A 15,729-nucleotide genomic window follows, 5' to 3' on the forward strand; every position below is an offset into this window, starting at 1 on the left:
TGCAGTGGGCTATGGCCAACCCTCAAAATAGGACATAAATATGTTTACACAGGTGTAGTCATTAAAAACAAAAACAAACAAACAAAAAACTACTTTGCACATAGACATCCATCTGATGACAGGATAAACGTAGTAAAAGCGTGTACATACGTGTGTCTAACCAAAGAACAGAAAGTTTAATTTCAAGAAGTAACATTTCCCTAAAATGAAGCAGATGCTTCTGGTGGGAGCTGACTTGCAGTTGTACATGGAAAGTCCTGAACTTGTACTGAATCTAAGGGACAAGTAAAGTGATAGGACTTAAAGCATTGTTTAAGTGTGCTTCAGAAATGGGTATGTAGGTATCTGGTTATCATGCTGGAAACCAACAGTAACATATTTTTCCTCCAGGGGTATGCATAAGATAACTAGATAGCCCACACATTATCCACTTAGCTTTTATCAGAGGTGAGGAGATAGGCACCACAGAAAGAAATCACTTAATAGATAAACATGGGTAAGTCAACTAAGCCAAGACATAACCACAAATTCTCATTGAAACTGAAATCGCGGAGCTGACAAGAAATTTGTATTTCTCTCAACCATATGAGATCTATACATCACTATTCCTCAACAAAAAAAAGAGAAAAATAAAGCAGAAGGGACATTGTTTCTAAGAAAATACATCACTGCAGTTGAGCTAGGCAATTTTTCACAATATTTCCACAGGCAGTGATAGAAGAGACTTATTCTTGCAGACAAGGTTCATATTTGTATGGGTTACTTATTTTCTCATTGTTTACTAAGTAAATAGTATGAATCGGCATGTTGAAAGTCAAATGGGTTTTCTGATAAGTAGCCTCTGTTTAGAGGCCTTGATATAAAAATCACAGATCCCACCAGTTTCTACTTGCTGACACTGAGACTTCCTGGTGGTAGGCAAAATGGCTTTTCATTCTGTATTTCTTGTTTTCTTAGCTGGCCTGGCATTTTTCTGCGAAGCTGCACCACTGGTAAGTGTCTCAGGATTCAGGTCCTTCATACTGAAGTAGTCCCAGCTATTTTTTTCTTTTTTTAAAAAATACTTGAATTAGTGTAAGTAAAAAAATAGAATATTCCATTTTATTGTAATTATTTTGATTTTACAGTATGTATTGACTGTATTTCTCTCCTACTGCTCTTTTTCTGGTCCTTCTTTCTTGTTCTCTAGTGATTAGTGAGAGGGCTTTATGGTTAGAGAAGCAGCACTTGTCATTAGACTCAGCAACTACGTGAAAAACCATTTAAAACAAGAAAGGAAAAAAATATCATATTCACTACACAAAAGCCTTGGGCCTGCTGAAAAGTAATTAATAGCCCTTATAACACAATGAACAAGCTCCTGTCATGAGGGCTTTCATTTCCTGTTGTGAAATCCATGCTGGAGAAATGCCTTCTCTAGTCCTCTCCCTTACTGGTCTACCCAATACAGCTCTATCCCATGCAAGCAAGAAGGGATCTCAACGCTCATTGATGCAAGCAAAGAAATGAGCCAAAGCCAGGATCCCACTTCCAAAGCAAGCTAGAGATACAGATGCTTCAGCCTGAAATTCTCCTAGAGCAGACTTTTCTCTCTCTTTCTACCTGCCCCCCTTCCCGCCCGCCCCCCCCCCCCCCCCCCCCCCATCCTTCCTCTCAAGTTCTGATCTGCGGGAAAATGAATACCTGAGCAACCTTTGTGAGGAAGCAGACTTTCATTGAGATCCCAGGGCATAAAAGCCAGAAAAATAGGTGGTGGCACTAGACCCCTCGTTGCCAGTCCCTCAAAAGAAACAGTAGCAAGGAGCCTCTGTATTCCAGAAAGGGAAGCCTGAGGAGTCAGGGCATACAGGCGGCATAGATACCTGCTGATGCATTGCTCTGATATAGGGCAGCGTATATTCAGTACATCACAGACTGTAGGAGGGATGTCAGAGAGGGCTCTTAGTTTTTAATATCTACATCATGATTCATTTTGCAATGATTAAATGGAGATCAATGATTGCTATTTTGAGATCACCCCTGATTAGCACTTTTCACAAAGCTCTATTTTCTCACTTTTCATATACAGAATTAGGCAATGGAAGGTGAAAGTCCTGATTCAACTCTACCTTTGAACAGGTAAAACATCAGGGCATAACCACTGCTTGTGATGAACATATTGGGAGTAAAACTACAGCAATCCCATTTTTGAAAGAAGGTTTTCCTCTCCTATCCTGGCATAGCTGCCAGAGGCTGACAAATCTGATCCATCATGCATTAGGAGAGAGTCTGTATGTGGTGCCTATCAAGATTATAGCAGAATTAAGATAACTCCATGGCAACCAGACATCAGAGGCTCTCAAATCCAGAAAGTTGTGCTGATTGCTACTCCAAAATACAGAGGAAGAGTTGCCAGATTTTTAAACATACCTACTACCTTTGATGATTTATTTCCTGTTGAGATCACAATTTAGTTACAACTTCATGCTGGAGATGATGTGTAGCTAAGCCATGCCAAAGAGAAAACAGAAACATGTTCTTGCACACAGTCACAGTGTCTCCCCAGTACACATTGCTACACTCCTCCCAACACCTTCCCCGGTTCTGCCATATCCAGCCCCCAGAAAGATTCAGGCTACATTTCTGCAGTACACAGTGATCTTGTTGATGAAAATATAGTGTATTCTGTAGAGCTAAAGAATAATATTCCTTATCCTTTATTATGCACCATCGCTTATCTTTCTTGCAACATAAAAATTCTCTCTTCCTATCTGAAGGACTCTGCTGACTCCAAGCATCCTCTTTTTATAAAAATTCTGGATTCAGTCCGAGGAAGTCCAGCTCCAAATGTTCCAGCTAAATTATATAAAGAAGCTGCAGATGGAACTTGGGAACTGTTAAATTTAAAGTAAGTCATACCAAAATAATGAGTGAAGAAGGGAGAGGCAATGGGAAGAAGCCAAATAGTTGAAGAGCCTATTTCACGTTCTCTTAACATATCTTTTTTGCTCAGGAAAGATAACATATTACTGAATGAATTTGCGTCAGATTGTCTTTTAACTGTACTACAGTTTCAGCTACCAAAATGGTTTTATAATGCTTTATAATTACTGTGAGCACAAGAAAGTATTTTAAACTACCCTTTAATTCAATCATCGCTTCTCCTCAATTTCATTAGAAAGGATTATATTACTTTTTAGTACCCAGCAATGAACTGCTGCATTGTTACCAGAAGAATTGGGCAGACTCTTTTAGTTTGTTTGAAACTAAAACTCTGGTTGAGAATCCTACCTTTATTGGATATTTTCCTTCTTTCTAAATGGATTTTCCTTTCATACAGCACCACAGCTTTAAAGAAAAACCACAGAATTGTTTTGAACATGTACCACATTATATTTGATAGCTGCCTTTGGTTCAAGAAAAAGGAATCAGCCAAACAGAAAATTTGTGGATAAAACTTTCTCGCCTCCTTCCCCCACAGAGAAGCAATTGCATCTAAAATAAGAAAAAGAATCTCCCAGATATTTAAACATTGCCATGTCTGTTAAAAAAATATAGTTGTAGAATTTCAAATATAGATTACTTTTTTGAAATTGCCCTCAATTTTAGTATATATTAACACTTTAAAAACTCAAAAGCAATTTTTACTTAAAGTGTAATCTGAAATTAAATTGAAAAAATTCTTAGGGTGTACACAGAATGCACATTCTTTACTCAACAAGCAACATCCCACTTCCACACTTATGTCCGTAAGATAGTTGCAAAGTCTCACCTGAGATCTTTCCAGGTTTGTTAACAGTCTATTCTACATAAAAAAGTGTGATAGAGTTCATAAGGTCTAAAGGTGACATAGTGCAGGTATGTCAATAGTGGGATCCTAGACTCATGCTTTTCTAGAAAGTCCATGAGAAACTATGTAAATGACTCTCTGGTGTCAGAACAGTGGACTGGCAGAAGCAACAGCACTCTCATTTGTGTCCTTGAGAAATAATAGTTATAGTGAAGGCCACACATATTTGTACAAGGTGGGGAAGAACAATCTATCACGTTGTCCTACTTAAATTGCGTCCTGACCCTCAAGTGAGAAGATAGCTTCACACATACTGTCACTGGAAATGCATGAAAATTTCCATTAAGAGGGTGTTTACTTGTCTTCAAATCTGAGGTTAGAGGCTTTATATAGTCTGCTGAACAGCTGGATGTTGACTGAAGCCTTAAAAACATGACATTTGAAACAAAGAACAAAGTAACCTTAAGATGAGGAGATGAAGAGGAAGTCGTGATAATAATAAATGAACCTCTCCAGCCTTGTTAATTTGTAAATAACTGGATGTTAACAAGAGATTCTGAAATAACTCTTCTCGGTTAAAGATATGTTTGGATTCAGCTGACAAAGATTATTAGAGAAATGAGCTGTTATCTAACCACAATCAATCTACAACAAAGAAAAAAGACAGACATTTGAACGGATTAAAAAAAATCTGTAACTGGCTACAGAGCATCTTGTAAGACACAAATGGTGTTCTACAACTTCATAGTTACAAGTTATATTAAAGCACAAATCTTAAGTAATGCACGGGACAATGACATAAAAACCATCCAATTCTTTATTTTTCTCTGCATGCAATTTGAATAAAATATGTTCAGAAAATGTTTTGTCAGCTAGAACACAAAACAGTGGTTTGTGACTACTAAAATCAGGCACTAGCAGCAGTGTTATTTGTGGATACCCTACCCAATCAACAACCTAGTATTATATAACTTCACAGAAGTAAGTTTCAACCAAGAGACATGTTTGAGAGACAGCATCCAATACTGGTTCTCAAGCCCTAGATCGGTTGGTGTTCAAAGGTGTATAGTTTCAAGCCAGTACTATGGCCTTGGATAGCCCTGATAGCATCTTCAAATCAAACAAAACCATCTGTTTGTTGAGGATGAAAAACCAACTGATCAATACAGACAACAGGGAATTCCACAAGGCCACATTGTTGGTTGACCTACAGTCATTTCAAATAGCAGATCTCAAATTTCAAATAGCCAACTTTAAAAAATGTTCATACTGATAAAAAAACTCAATACATTTAAATAAGAAAGAAAACTATGGAAAAATCGAGAGTTGACCCTACTTATTTGTGCAGTAAGTGCATCATAGAGCTTCCACATTGCTTACAGCAGTGGTGGTTTTCCCTCTGAGTGGGTTCATTTAATTAACTCCAAGACTCTGCCAAGAGTCTAGGAACAATAATGCCAGCTTTTGGCTCACCCCCAAACCATGCAGAGCAGTGACATGGCAGGCAGCCATCTGCTGTGGTGATCGTGGAAGTAGCAAATGCCAAGACAAGCTCTGAAGCATCCATAATACAGATGGACGTAAGCCGTTCCAGATCAGTAGAAGTATTCATTATATTACTTAAGCTACACAACATCACTCAAGTTCAATAGCTAAAGAACTAAATTTTTCTGGGGCTTTTAACCAAAATATAAAAGTGCATTCTTCTGCCGTCACACAGACAAACCAATGACAACGGAGAGCTCCATGAGATCACAACTAAAGAACAATTTGCAACAGGGAAATACAAGATTGAGCTTGACACAGCCTCTTACTGGAAGAAACTGGGCTTGAATCCCTTCCATCACCACGCTGATGTGAGTATTCCTTTTCTCCTGTACTTTAGTTGCAAAGAATAAAGATACTTTATATGTCTAGGCTTCAATTACTAACTGTACATATTGAACTTTCTTTTCACTTTAAAATATATTTGCATTAACACTTTAAATCTAGTCTCAAAGCTTTCTAACAACATACTCATGAGAGAACCTAGTTACTAGCTTCTCTGTAACTCTCAATAAGCTCTCAGATGCATTTCTTACAAAGTTTTCCATCCTTCTACCTCTACTTGAGCCTGTGATTATTCCCAGACACCTGAAGGAGAACAACAGGTGTACTCTGTTAAGTCTGCTGGGAAAGGGATTTTTCTACCCTTTGGATCCAGTATTTGTACAGCTGCAAAGATTGTAATTTAGATTTTTAAATATAATGGAAGTATGAACTGTGTTCTGGATGCTTGGATCCTCAGTTTACAATAGAAAAAAGTGTAATAGTCCTTTTTAGTTTGTGTGGGATAACCTCGTTAGGTGAAGGTGGTCCAAATCAGGTACCAAGTGAGGCCAGCTGCAGGGTTTGGGACTCTTCAAGGCTTGTCCCCTTCCCACCACAGCATCAGCCCTTCCCTATGACCTTCTGGTAGAAGCAGCAGTCCTGTATTAGTTGTTTCCTGGACTGTGACAGATCAGTGAGCACCACCACCTGTACAGTTTGCAACTGCTGCTCAAAACAGCCACTCGTCATCTCCTTGGAGAAAAGGTGGCAGACACACTGGGTTATATTTTGTTTCTGCCTCTCTGAAATGGATGAGAGATTACATCCTTATTCTAGACAATAAGAAAGGTTAATGCTGGATAGTCTTGCCTTCTGTGATAACGGAAATAAAAGAGGTAAGATGAGAGATTTACAGCATGCAAGTAAATTGATTATACATCAAGATACTGTTTAAATCTATATTCCAGACTAGAAATGAATTTAATCCAGAGTGCAGGAGCCTCCTTTCTTAAAAATAAGCCTCAGTAGGGATCATGTTTTGCTCAGTTCACTGGTTGTTTCATATGTATCATTTTTATTAATGTTGAAAGGAGCACAAGCTATGCATCACAGTGTTATTAAACTGTGTCTTTTTTAAAAAGTGGACACATATCATCTCATAACACAAAATAACCTACTACGTAGAGGGAGAAATCAAAGGACAGGACATGAGATGATGGGGAAGATGTTTAAAGGGCTGTTGTAAATGATTCATACATAAGGTCATTATCACATTGTGGCCAAAGGACTAAAGCAGTCCTTGCCTATTAAGTACGATTAAAGAAACTCACTGCTTCATATTTTGGCGTGATGATAGTTACTGTAGTACTAGGTTTAATTCTGTTAATTTAAACAGGTTAGGTAAAATTATCACAATGGATCCATTTAGGCTTGTATCTAGAGATCGCTTATTTGTCTTGTATTTGTTTTTTCTTTTTCCAGGTGGTGTTCACAGCTAATGACGCTGGTTATCGACACTACTCCATTGCTGTTTTCCTCAGTCCCTTTTCTTACTCAACTACAGCAGTAGTTAGTGAGCCAGTGGAATAGAAGCTGACATTAACCATGAAAATGTAGACGTGTAAATTAAAATTTCCGGAAATGATAAGCACTTAGGTTCTGACTGTATCAACAGCTTTAGATTTCATAGTAAATCACTAACAGTGAAGTTGTTCATTCACTTTGTTAACTTTAAGAAGAATGTGTATTGGCTTTGTTTTCAAATACTCTTCTGAAATAAAAGTACTCTGTATTTCTGTATTCTGTAAATATTTCTCTTCTGAATAAGAGTTAGGGTTTGAAAAAACACATTAAGCTTAGAAAAAAATGCATTGAAATGCCATTACTGGAATTCTGAGAATAAACCAAATTTGTCCATGAAGTTAAACTACATTCCGTCTTGCAAAGGAAGCGAATGACACACATCTGAAAGGTGTCTCGTGAAGAGTAAGCACACAAGAAAGGCGATCCACCACCTACCATCATCTACTTTATTACTGAAGCCCACAATATATGAAGTCACACATGACTACTACCCAAGGCCCCACATAATCATCAGATAAACTCACCTTCCAATTCTGATTTTTAAGATATAGAAGCAAAAGCAGCTTAACTGTGACAGCAAGGTAGAATAGCAGTTAAGGATGCTACACATACTTAAAATTCCTTCTTTCCTGCTTTCCAATATATTACAACTGGTGACACTTTCAAGGAGAGTCCATATCCAGTGTTGCAGAAAAGTACATCCATCAAAATATACTTGAAGAAGTTTATTCATGTATTTTTATAAAATTCTGCAAAAACCTTTGTACCCACAGTTGAAGTACTCCCAAAAATTACCTCCATACCTCTAACCATCAGAGACTTTCATAGTTGTAAGATACAAAGAAAAATAAGAAGGATAACTGATGATTGATTCCTGAGAAAACCAGCTCCCTATTTAATGACTGGAGAAATATGGATGAATCCTTCTATTTCCCAGTCTTGTAATCCCTATATAAGGAAGATTACTCCTAAAAAGAAAAAAGTATAGAGAAGAGCCATTAGGAGATTTAACAGAATAGAAACCCTATCTTGGAAAAGTATGTAAAAATGTTGAGTCATTTAGACTACTAAAAACAGAAGTTGAAAGGTAAAACGATTTGTTAGCCCAAGGGTCGATCGCATCACAGCCTAACCTGAAGTACTTGCTGGCCAGGTGTCCCCTCCTTTAGCTGTCACTTCGAGGAACTGAGCACTAGCAAAATAAGCACTTTGTCTATAAACAAAACACGAAGAAGATACATTCTCCACAGAACCTCAGAATAAACAAACCAACGCAATCTTTAGAACATTGTATTTCATAAAAGACAATGATAAAAAAGTACAAACATTTTCATGAACAACAGAAATCAAAACTATGATAGTACACAGGAAATTCCCAGCATTTGTTTCAGTGCATTTTTCATTAAGCCTATCTTACATACCTCTACAAATAAAATAATATTAAGTACACTTCCTCTTGCTGATACGCAATGGATCCTTTTAATATTTTTAAATAACTGGCTCATTAGTAACCCACTACAACATAGTCATTAGTAAACATAATGATAGAAAAATAGACTGGCAAGATCCAAGGAAAAGGACATTTTGCCCTTGCTTTTCAATATACTGTCTATGGAAAATGGATTTTATACTTTATATTCTCCTACTTAAATCTGAAATACAGCAAATGGGTTTAAGAGTATCTTAGCATATCAACCAGACTCCACTGTTAATATTTCTGTAATGTTTTCACTTGTTAATTTGCAAGACCTTCAGAATCTTGTAAAATACTCCCTCTTTCTTCTCCCTCCATGTTCACTCCTTGAAGAGACGACGTCCTTTATTTGCCTGGTCAGCAATGCAAAAGCCAATGTGATTGGCTTCTCTCTACATTTTACAAGAATCATGAAAATATCAAAAGGAATGTGCACAACTCTTATTTCTGCATCGCATTTATTTTGTTTGAAGGCACTGTCTATGTTAAAATTCACTACAGAATAGTACTGAGTTCAAGCAGGTAGTATACAAACACTGGTTTGATGTAATTTAAGATGGCAACTTTTAAAACTTCCCAACAAAGTGATAAAAGGTATTTAGAGAGGAGTGTTGGTTAACAATTCATAATTTAATACCCATATCTTTGGGGCACCAAAATGTAAACTTTTTAAGAACTCAGCTGTATGTCATAATCCATTCACATATTGGTCTAAATCACATTTTTCTAAGAGCATACATGATTAATCAACTTAGAGCTGTAAAGTTATATTAGTTCAGCCACAGCATATATGTAATATAGTATGTATATATGTATATATATACACATATGAGTTAGAATTTTTTTAAATTGCACATTAGTTTTACAGAATGCCTGTGCACAAAAGCATGCTTCAGAAAACAGTACAGACCTACAGTACCAAAGGATGTTTCATAATCATAGGTGTTAAATTGTAGGTGAACTTGCACTGAAAACCAGAAATCACTTAAAAATTCCATCAGGGATTTAAAAATTTATTCATCAGTTCTTAAAGAATTGTATTAGCCTGTTATGAAATAAGACTAATTTTATTTTGAAGATATAATTGTTCATACAGTGTATTAATTATCTCCCCTTCATCCATATGCTTCAGAATATTCTATACACTCAGTTATAGAAAAATATATCAGGAGGTGATCAAACCACTTAAGCATGCTTTTGAAGGATGTTTGGTTCACTTTATGTTCACTTTTGTTATTTTCATTGCATTACATCATTCCTAAAGCACATTAGATTAACTGGTAGATTTTAAGGTAATTCCAAAACAGTTTAAAATATGCTTTACAATTGTTCTCAACTACTTAAATCATTATATTTCTACTAAATATTTGGGATGCCTACAACTAAACTTGTAACTTTACTGAAGAACAGCTAAGGGCAAAACTTGCTGCTGGGATGTCAAAGAAATAAAAGGTGTTTATGGCAAACAAACTCAAATATACAAAGCACCACACCATCTGTGGCAGCAATTCAGGAAACCAACACACAGTAATGAGTTAAAGTTAGTATTCTTTGTCAACACTCTTACAGAACACTCTATGGATAAACAATCCTCATTATATACTGCTTTCCATTCTTCATGGGAGCAGACGTCAGTCTTTGGTTCCTAAAGAGTTGAGTAACTGTGACAAACAAAACAGTTTAGTAGATCTTGGTCAATATCTTTGCATTAACATAGAAAATAAATGATTCGGTCCTTTTCCTTACTATTAACAAGGGATGTAAAAAAATATTAGGAAAGATAATAATGCTTAGCAGCGGGGTACTTTTAGGTAGCATAACATTACAAGCAAACGGAAAATAAGAAGATATGTTTTTCATTGTAAGCCAAGGAAAGGGGCTAGTTACTCATACGTATAACACCACAAAAATAGAGAAACAGACAGGACCAATCCTTAGTGGGACTGCGCAACCTCAATCTCATTGGAAGTCATCGACTTGAGGATACTTAATGCATCATAGAAGCACTCAGCACTCTACCAGAATAGGCCCTTAAATTGCTATATTGATTAATATATTATGTGTGGAATTTTAAAAAGCACTTGGGATTGGCCTGCTTTCAGATCCGCTTATGCCGTCAGCAGCAGCAGAATAGTTTGACCAACACCGTGGTTCTGAAAATCCCACACTGCAAGCATTAGAACTATTAGAACTATGTTTTATTATTTTCTTAAAAATCTAACTTTAATATTCTTCCAATGAAGACACATTTTTGGCTCTTCTGATTTCGGAGGAATAAAAGTGCTGTTTACTAGGATTTTTAAAAAAAAGAACAATACCAAAATACTGTATGCACCCAGACACATTGTTTTAGGCATTAAAATCCCTGACATTGACACTAGTGGCACACGTGGAAATAGTTAAGAGTTCCTGTAGATTATAATACGCAACAACCGCAAGATTCTCCGTAATACACATGCAATATGCATATAAATAGGATTTAGATGGCAGGCAGGGTATCATACAATTTTGTTGGCAATAAATAAAATTAAAAGCTTTCTTTCTAGCAAGTTCATATATGAAACTGATTTTTCTATATAGATATGCAGGAGGCCTAGAGCTCAAAACTAGTATAACAGTTTACAGTCATAGCTGGCCAACAATTAATGTTTCCTTCATTTCACATAAGGTATAACCTTTTTTTAAGCATACTTACATTTTACACTTGTTCTTTCATGCTAATAAAAACATTCCTATAGAATTCAAACAAGAAGACACTCAAATACACACTGAAGCATAAAATATTGAGCAATTTAAAAGCAATGTACACACATTAATTTACATCACATATTTACAAAACGCATTTTAAAAAGAAACAAAAGCATTCATTTAAATACGAGGGGAGGAGGTGGTTTAGTATAAAATATTCCTGGAAGAAGAGGCCTCTGTCCCTACTTCCAGAGAAGCTACAAGTCTGTTTTCTGCAGTTTAATTAGTGGAGTGGTTAAGATAGGGAATATGATGAATGAAGGCTTGAACAGTAGTCTCATGCTGTAAACATCTGAGTGGTAGCTGCTGGCTTTTCTTTCAGAACAAAATGCATGGTACAGACAATCACGTTACTTCTCATCCCAAATATGCATCATCAAATGGTCAAAGATCTCTAATTCTAAGCTGCTGTTGGTTTGGTTTTGTTTTGTTTCGCAGTGTCTATTAGTATCTTCCAGTGTTAGTTTATTCTGGTAGGGTAGCTTGTCATTCCACTTCCATCAATAGTCTTTAACAGGAGCAAGTTCTGGTATGAGATTAACAGTTATATTTTTATACAATCTACTGACAAGTATTTTCGGAGTATATATTAAATTGTTCAACCCATCAATATACTGACGTTCTCTGGAATACCTCAGAAGTTTATATCTGCAGAGGGAGTTGGAAGAAGAAAATGTGAAAAAGATTTGCAAGAAACAATTCAGTTGATGTTAGACATGATACTGTAACAGTCATTTCATTTTGAAATATACTTTAAATTCTGAAACTACCTCTCAGCCCTTTGAAATTACCAAATTACCTACCTAAACTTTAAAAGCAAGACACTTTATGCTTTTTAATATATTCAAATTTTATGTTCACATAAAGATGTTCCCAGAAAGAGACCCATTGGTAACAGAATTGACCAATATTTCTAATTATCTGAACGCACATACAATAAAACCCTTTATTTTGCATTTCACATTCCAGTTTTTAGGTGTAGCTCATCTGCTGCATTCTGGTTGCTATTCCAGTCTAGGACAGCCAAAACCAGGATGAGTTAAAGTGTTTTGCAACCTTGTAGCAAAAGAAACAAACCTCAAAAGAAAAGTTCCTGTCAATGTAAGCAGGAAATGAGAAGACCTGTATCTCAGAAAAGAATGAAACATGATGGAAGAAACTCCTTTAGGAGTTTTAAAGTCTATTTTCATGCAGGAGTCATTTCTCCTAGCTGTACTGCTTCCTTTTGCAGAATATCCTAATTAATCAACCAATGGAGCCCTGCCAGCACTAATGCCCAAACTATTAGGGAACAATAATGTTCTGCATCAAAGTTTATGATGATAATATCTTCTGACACACAAACGCAGTCTCTCTCATGGTTAAATAGGAAATATGTGAACACCAAACACAATGTGTTCAAGAAAATACAAAGTCTAGCACAAGAGAGGGAATAACACTGATAAGCACTGACTGATTATTTGTATGTGTGGAAGATGTGTAAGAAAAAATTTTTATATCTTTAGCTCTAGTATTTGAACAGTTCTGTTTTTCTTACCGTCCTAAAAACTGGACTTCACCTCGGTGATGATGAGGAATGGATTTGTACTTCCCTAGATCTCCCTCTGGTCTTGTTACATTGTATCCAGCATAGTGAACCCTGAAGAATACATACAGATTTGTACCAAGAGTATTAAAAAGATGTTTTTACATCTTATAGAAAAAGTGAAAAATACACATCAAATCTTTTAAAGCTAAGTCTTTGTGTTCACTGACATTCTCTCCCTAAAAAACCCAAACCACTCCTAACCCAACAACTAAAAATACCTGGCAAAACCAAAAAAGTGTGAAATAATAATTTCATATTTAGTATTTCCTGTTTTGTTCTTAAAGCAAAGCAGCATAAAATATGAAAACAGTAAGGAAAAAGAAAACATACAAACTCTTCCTTTAAAATATATCTCTCTATAAACTCATGCAGACACACTTGTTTACCATGAGCAGTTAGTAACACAGTAAGCCTTGTTGTCCATTGTCCAATTCGTGACTATCAATACAGTCACAAATTTACCCCTCTCTCAAACACTGCTCCTAAGATGTGAAAGATACTTAAATTCATGCTTACTCTACATGTCTGTGGGAATGTATTCCATAATGCTAGCAGCAAGAGATGTAAAGTAAAATCAAAAAGCAACACACATAAAACTAGAAGTAATGAGACTAAATATGCTTAATGCTGTTATCTGCTGTTATATCAGTTATTTGTTACAAGACCTATCTCTTAAAAGCCTGTCAACTGTCCCCAGGCCCAGAAAAAGGAACATCATACTTATCCCTTCAGATGGTATGTTCTAATATTTCTAAAGTGAACTCTTTAGAAATGTTAGAATTTGTTCATTTAAAATAAATTCAAAAATGTAAATGTAACAACTGACAGAAAAAGCACCTAATTGCTCTCAAAGGGTGGATACCACAGAACAATGAGAAATATATAAGCACTGAACACTCACCTGTTCCAAAGATCATCATCCTCTCCACCCCATCCCCAAAAGGCATTTGGAAACCCATTGATCTTCGTGAATTGTTCCACTGTCAGGCCACTTACACCACCAAAGAACTCATTGTATGGAAGACTGAAAACAAAAGACAAATTCTGTATCATTAGCTGAACTTAGACAGGTAGCCCCCTCTTTGAACAATACCTTTCAAAAAAATAACAACTCCAAACTAAGGACATGAACAGATACTGAATGTATTCACTAAGGAAACTGGTTCACAGATCACTGGCATTAAGTAACATTCAATTGAACAAAGTGCTTGCAGTAGAGACTGGTTTGCATAAAAGGTACTCTTAAACTGTAGCTCAAATTAGTATCACCACATAAAACAAAACTCTATCACGTATTTCAGATGGCTGATTTAGACCCATAGCTGAAGTGTTAAGTGAAGCCCTCAAACTACCATATTTAGACACTATTCAACTGAAAAAAAACCTCTCTTTAATCAACTGAAAAAATTACAAATCAGTAATGCATCAATTCAGTAATTTTAATTCATAACTATATTCTACAGAACCGTTAAAACTTGAGAGGAACAGTTTAACAGTACATATTCAACCACAGTGGAATACATACTTATTTAAAAAACATTTTTCCAGTTCTTAGAAGCTAAACTTTTGAATCAAAAGAATCTATATGCTTTTTTGTCAGTAAGCATACAGTGATTACTAACACAGATTAAGTAATAAGCAGTTGGCCAACACAAACAGCCACTATAGCTATATAACATAACATACTAAGGCCCAGGCAATGTGATTTCCAGTTCTCAAAACACTTTGGCAATCTAAAAAAAAAAAAAAAAGCTATCTATATTTACTTCCACCAATATTGACTTGCATCCTTAACCCAGAAGCTGCTACAATAAAGCGTGTTCCTCTCTTTCAGAAACAGCACACAATTTCATCAAATACAAGTAATCGAACATATTTCTCAGAAGACACTTCCAAATCTGGAACCTTCAAGGAGTTACGACTATCTACAAAAAGATTTACCATTGCTTAGGACACAATTGCCACACTGAAGGACAAATAACTCCAGAATGCAAGGGGAAAGAAAAAGAAATACAGTCATGTAATTTCTGATCTCTGTGGAAACACAGGATTCAACCAAAATCTTAACAGCTTTTGGGGAAGGTTGTTACTATATATCCCTTTCAACATTTAACTGAAATAACAGGTGTTGCAAAAGTGAAAAAAACCCCAAACCCTGAAAAACCAAACACCTGCCCCACCCCCCAACCAACCAAAACCCACCACCAACCCCAAACCAACCCACCAACCAAAAAATAACAACGGGGGTATGACAGTTAATGGAATTGTTTCAGGTTTTTATTCATATGTATGTATGTGTGGTGCACATACACTTATAATGTATATATACATACAGATCCATGTGTAGACATAAATACATATTTATACAGTATAAAAATAAATGTAATTTCATAAACACATTTTGTAAATATTTATCTGTGTTTAGACATTTTATAAATTTTATAAATGTGTATGTAAACACAGAAAGTATTTTATGAATACATACAAATATAGATTAAAATCTCTTCTATATTTATATGTTTTTATTTATATATTTTTAAATACACATAAAATCTTTAAAGGTTCGACTGCTAATTGGCTGACAAACTGAAGTCCAAACACAGAGTCATGTTTTCAATGCATTGCTTTTATCTGTCAGGTTGATAAGGTTGCCAAGTTGATCAACTTCACAAATAAAATTTCAGAATGGCAAATACATACATGCAGCAAGCAATAAGCTGCTGCTTTATGTGAAGTGACTGAAAGAGTGTCATGAGA

The 15,729-nt window shown here is 35.8% G+C and overlaps 2 protein-coding genes across 2 annotated transcripts in view; one reads left to right on the forward strand and one right to left on the reverse strand.

Moving 5' to 3' along the window:
* Positions 1-863: 863 nt before the first annotated feature.
* On the forward strand, positions 864-7,378 carry LOC141948093 (transthyretin-like). The gene is made up of 4 exons (XM_074880123.1): positions 864-992; positions 2,757-2,887; positions 5,490-5,625; positions 7,061-7,378. Exons 1-4 carry the CDS (start codon positions 924-926, stop codon positions 7,166-7,168), a joined length of 444 nt encoding a protein of 147 aa, XP_074736224.1. The 5' UTR covers positions 864-923; the 3' UTR covers positions 7,169-7,378.
* Positions 7,379-8,436: 1,058 nt separating this feature from the next.
* Positions 8,437-15,729, reverse strand: part of B4GALT6 (beta-1,4-galactosyltransferase 6) — a 34,754-nt gene continuing 27,461 nt past the window's right edge. Inside the window, exons 7-9 of the mRNA XM_074880110.1 lie at positions 13,874-13,996; positions 12,922-13,023; positions 8,437-12,032 (exon numbers count right to left, since the gene is read on the reverse strand). Coding sequence (XP_074736211.1) covers positions 11,885-12,032; positions 12,922-13,023; positions 13,874-13,996 — 373 coding nt within the window. The 3' untranslated portion in view covers positions 8,437-11,884. The remainder of the gene's footprint in view (positions 12,033-12,921; positions 13,024-13,873; positions 13,997-15,729) is intronic.

Source organism: Strix uralensis, chromosome 1, assembly GCF_047716275.1.
Source record: "Strix uralensis isolate ZFMK-TIS-50842 chromosome 1, bStrUra1, whole genome shotgun sequence".
NCBI classification, from domain to species: domain Eukaryota; kingdom Metazoa; phylum Chordata; class Aves; order Strigiformes; family Strigidae; genus Strix; species Strix uralensis.

Bases quoted from the DNA above. Each gene is read 5' to 3' on its own strand.
- LOC141948093 (XM_074880123.1), top strand. From the start codon at position 924: ATGGCTTTTCATTCTGTATTTCTTGTTTTCTTAGCTGGCCTGGCATTT. The intron at 2,888-5,489 runs GTAAGTCATACC...GCCGTCACACAG, and splicing joins TGGGAACTGTTAAATTTAAA to ACAAACCAATGACAACGGAG. The intron at 5,626-7,060 runs GTGAGTATTCCT...TTCTTTTTCCAG, and splicing joins CCTTCCATCACCACGCTGAT to GTGGTGTTCACAGCTAATGA.